Source organism: Toxorhynchites rutilus, unplaced genomic scaffold, assembly GCF_029784135.1.
Source record: "Toxorhynchites rutilus septentrionalis strain SRP unplaced genomic scaffold, ASM2978413v1 HiC_scaffold_72, whole genome shotgun sequence".
Lineage (NCBI taxonomy): Eukaryota > Metazoa > Arthropoda > Insecta > Diptera > Culicidae > Toxorhynchites > Toxorhynchites rutilus.
Window position 1 is genome coordinate 36311 of NW_026600138.1, and position 4737 is coordinate 41047.

At 51.1% G+C, this 4737-nt stretch overlaps 1 protein-coding gene across 1 annotated transcript; it reads left to right on the top strand.

The window, feature by feature from the left end:
* Nucleotides 1–363: 363 nt before the first annotated feature.
* Nucleotides 364–827, top strand: LOC129782433 (histone H4). The gene has a single exon (XM_055789625.1). The coding sequence runs from the start codon at nt 416–418 to the stop codon at nt 725–727; it is 312 nt and encodes a 103-aa protein (XP_055645600.1). The 5' UTR covers nt 364–415; the 3' UTR covers nt 728–827.
* The last annotated feature ends 3910 nt before the right edge of the window (nt 828–4737 follow it).

The following is a 4737-nucleotide window of genomic DNA, read 5'->3' on the forward strand; positions in this document are numbered from 1 at the left end:
ATTAAAAGTATTTTCCTTTTCTGTTCTTTTATTTTCAGCAAAAGATGAGCAGGTTTTTACGCCCATTTTAGAAGCAAGCTCTTCAAGCACACTAAAATGGGCTTTTTCCCTGCTCCAATTGTTTGGTTGTGTTTTTGGCCCCAGAGCCGTGTAGGGTGCGGCGATACGACATACGTCCATAGCGGTTACTAAGACTGAGTCGAGCGAGAATAACGAATTTTGCAAGAGTTTTTCTTAGTTTTCCTTTAGTTAAATTTCCCGCCCTCAAGGGCAAGAGACGAATGAACTCTCAGAGTTTAAAGTCTCTCTAATTCAATACCTTCCTTCCTTCCTTTTTTCTTCATTATACTCGTTCGACGCTCAGATCGACAAGCGCCTGTGCTTTCGTCAGTAACTTTCTTTCCCATTAACCAACATGACTGGACGCGGCAAGGGAGGCAAAGGACTCGGTAAAGGAGGAGCAAAGCGTCATCGCAAGGTACTGCGTGACAACATCCAGGGTATCACGAAACCCGCTATCCGTCGTCTAGCCCGCCGTGGGGGCGTCAAACGTATCTCTGGTCTGATTTACGAAGAAACCCGAGGAGTGCTGAAGGTATTCCTGGAGAATGTTATTCGTGACGCTGTCACCTACACCGAACATGCCAAGCGTAAAACAGTGACTGCTATGGATGTCGTATACGCGCTGAAACGTCAGGGACGTACCCTATACGGGTTTGGAGGTTAACAAATACCCCCAAAACAAAACGGTCCTTTTTAGGACCACAACATGTTTGTCACCAAAAGAGTTTATCAATTTTAGTTTCTTAACAAAAAAAAACCACCACCACACTACCACCTACACAACTACATTTCATTTGAAAAAAAAAAAAAAAAAACAAACAAACAAAAATAAAACCTTGACTCACACCACATACCAACTCGCATATCAATTGGCTTAATAATACAAACGATTTTTTTCATTTGGCAGACTTATCTCACTTCTTAACTAGGCGAACCTAGCCAGAATTTTCACCTGCCCCCGGGCTTCTGAATGCCAAAGGGGGACTAGGCTCTGCGGAATGCACGTATCTGCATGCTCGTGCTGTTTTAGTCCTGACCGAGGAATTGTCGGACAATCGCGCAGGTGCTAAGGATGACCGACTTTTGGATGCCGGCCAATTCCTTCTCGATGTTCAACACCTTTAGCGCTTCCAGAAGTGTCTTCGGGATAATTCCAGTTCCAGAGAGAACGACTGGAACAATTCTTGGGACCTCCCTTAGCCCCCACAGTTCCTTGAGCTCCACGGCCAATGGTCGGTACTTGCAGATTTTGCGACCGTGGGTCTCCTCCAGATTCTGGTTCAGTGGAATAGCGACATCGATGATGGTGACTTTGCGGTCGCTCTTGTCGTAAACCATTATATCTGGGCGGTTGTGGTGGATCGAGAGGTCGGTCAGAACAGTGCGATCCCAGTACAGCTTGAAACGGTCATTTTCCAGGACAGGTGCAGGCAGGTACCGGTAGTTTGGTACGTTGTCTTCCAGTAGAGCACATTGGAGCGCCAGTTGTCGATGAACAATACGGGCCACGTTGTTGTGGCGCTCGGTGTAGGCTGCGTTGGCCAAAACGGGACAGCCTCCCATAATGTGCTCTATGTTTTCACCTGGTTGATGGCACATCCGGCAAATGTCATCAACGTCTTGATGCCAGACGTACCGCCTGCAGTTTCTCGTCGGCATTATCCTGTCCTGGATGGCTATCATGTCGGCTTCTACTACTGAAGAGAGTTCACCACGCGTTAGCCACAGATTAGATGCGGCCTTGTCGACGTGTGGCCGGTCCAGTTGATGGGGGTGGGCACCATGCACTGCCTTCTGCTTCCAAGCTGCAATCTTCTCCTCCACTGTCTGCAGATTGCAGTTGAGTTGGTACTCCGCTTGCGCCAAGTGCAGAGCGCTGTATCCTCTGTCGGCGGCGCAGACAGCCCGGTATAGCGCGTTTTGGTTGGCGCGTTCTGCGAAGTACTCGCGCAGTTGTCGTACCTGGGCAACACACAGTGCAGAAATGTCGACGATTCCAAGTCCCCCTTCTTTGCGTGGTAGTGAAACTCTCTCCAGTGCCGATTGAGGATGGTGCATTCCGGCCTCTTTGAATGCTTTCCTCATCCTCCTCTCAAGGTCCTCTAGGTTAGTTTTGCTCCATTTGACTACACCAAAACTGAAGGTCAGCAGGGGAACCGCGAATGTGTTGATCGCGCGTACCTTGTTCCCCGCGTTGAGGAAAGTCCTCAGGACACAGTTCACTCGACTCAAGAACTTGTCTCGCAGCTCCGTCTTGATGTCGGAGTGGCGAATCCCGGTGAGCTGTCGGAATCCAAGATATTTATAGGATTCGCCACGAACCATGTCTCTTATAAACTCGCCGTCATAGACCTCGTAGCCTCCGGATTCGGTAAGTTGTCCTTTCAGCAGGTGGACACAGCGACACTTGTCGAGGCCGAACTCCATACAGATGTCCCTGCTTATGTCTTCGACAACCCGGATAGCTACACCTAGACGCTGACGTGAATCAGCGTAGACCTTGAGATCGTCCATGTAAAAGGTATGGGTCACTTCTTCGTGGGCGCCGTCGCCATACCTTATTTTATAGCCATGACCGTTTCTATTGAGCGTCCTACTGAGGGGGTTCAGTGCCAGACAAAACCAAAGCGGGCTGAAAGAGTCGCCTTGGAATATCCCCCTCTTTATCTGCAGCGTTCTAGACTGCAACACATTTTCCCCATCACTGAGGTGCAGAGACGTACTCCACTGCCTCATCGCATGCTGCAGGAACCTAACGACGACGGGATCAATTTTGTAGAGCTCCAATACCCGGACGAGAAACGAGTGAGGTATGGAGTCATAAGCCTTCCTGTAATCGATGTAGGCCATACTTAGGTTCCGCTGGTTATATACCGCCTGGCCGACTATGGCTGCGTCGATGATGGCCTGGTCTTTGCAGCCATGCGTATTTTTCCTGCATCCTTTCTGCTCTTCTGCGATGATGTGATGCTGTTCGCAGTGAGCAGAAACTTTGGCGGTAATTATGCTGCTCAGTATTTTGTACAGACTCGATAGGCACGTTATCGGTCTGTACTTTGATGGGTTCAATGTGTTGCTGTCTTTCGGGAGGAGGAAGGTGACGCCACGGGTGGCGAATTCAGGAAGGTTGTGTGGGTCACGTAGCACCTTGTTGAAGCACTCAGCTATCTTTGGATGTGCGACGGTCAGCTTCTTGTGCCAAAAGTTCTGGACACCATCGGGGCCCGGTGCTGCCCAGTTCCTCAGGTACCGCGAGGCTTCGCGGACATCGTTCTCTCCGACGATGATAGCTGGCATCTCTCCAATTTCACCACAACTCTCCTCCTCCCGTCTTAACCACATTTGCCCGTCGCGATGTTCTACTGGGGTCTCCCAAATACCAGCCCAGAAGTTCGTCACATCGCTAATATCTGGCAAACCTTCGCGGTAGTCGGGCTTCTCGTCGCTAATGTGGTCGTAGAACGCTTTTTCGTTATCTCTGAACATCCGATTTTGTTCCTGGCGCTTTGCAGAGTCAGAGTAACGTTTCAGCCGTTTAGTTAGGACGCTCAATTGCTGTACCAGTGTGTCGAGTTTTTCCGTCAGCTGGTGAGCTCCCAGCTGGCGAAGTTCAGTAGGCCGCACGATCACAGCAACTTGGCGACATAATTTCGCCGATCTGCTGCCTCTTTTGTACGCCATCAGTCTTCCAATTGCGGCGCGCTTGTTTAGGATCCGTTGCTCCAATCTCCTTCGCCATGGAGGCTCACGCCTTTCACGGAGATGTTGGAGCAGTCCGCCTCTTGGCCTAATACGGTATCCTAAACTTTTGGCGGTCGCCACAGCAGCACAGTAAACTTTCAGTTGCAGCTCCTCCATGTTCTCAGCATCAACCAAGTGCAGCGGAAGAACGTGCTCGTTCATGAGCTTTACTGCACTTGTCAGCCTGCGGGAATGCTGCAACTTCGGGATCCTGGGGCGCGACAAAGGGTCCGTGTCGCGGAACTGTGAGATCGCCTCGTCGTAATGGAAGACCAGATCGCGTAGTAGTTGTTGATCTGGCTGTGGATCTTCCGGCTCAGGGGGTTGTTGTACTGTGGCCTCCACTGGTGCTGATTCGCGTGCCCCACTCGCGAATGAATTGCTCAGCCGTACTGAACTTCGTCTCGACACATCGCTTGCTCTGCTTGTTCTGGAGCTTAGTTCTCTCTGCACCTGCTGCTTGATCTCGTCGACTTGCGTTTGGGAGAGCATATTGTTGCGTACAATCGCTCTACGCCTCGCGTTCATCGCGTTTTGGTCAAGCCTCCCGACGAACTCTGGATACGCTTCCTCGAACATTGCGAGTATTCGAGGGCGACCGCTCATGTCCGTCTCCAAAGCAGTGCAGATGTAATAGGCGCGGATCACGAATTCATTCATTTCATGTGTCCACATGATCCGTCGCCTAGTAGTACCCACAAGTGTGGACGACTGTCGTCTGACAGTCGCAACACGCCTCGTAGGCGCAGCGTTTCGTTGGTGATGTCGATGGCTGCTGTTTCCGTGTGGCGGTAGCTCTTCGGGTTGAACCCGGCTGGTGGCCCGCTCTTGCACATCGCCCTCCAGCCGCTGGCCGCTCGCTCTTACGCCCGTTCCAGGACCAGCTCCAGTTCGGGGACCCTCCTCGGGCGATCGCATTCTGAGTATTCTTCG

What these genes read in the sequence shown, in the direction of transcription:
- LOC129782433 (XM_055789625.1), top strand. Translation starts at nt 416, where the DNA reads ATGACTGGACGCGGCAAGGGAGGCAAAGGACTCGGTAAAGGAGGAGCA.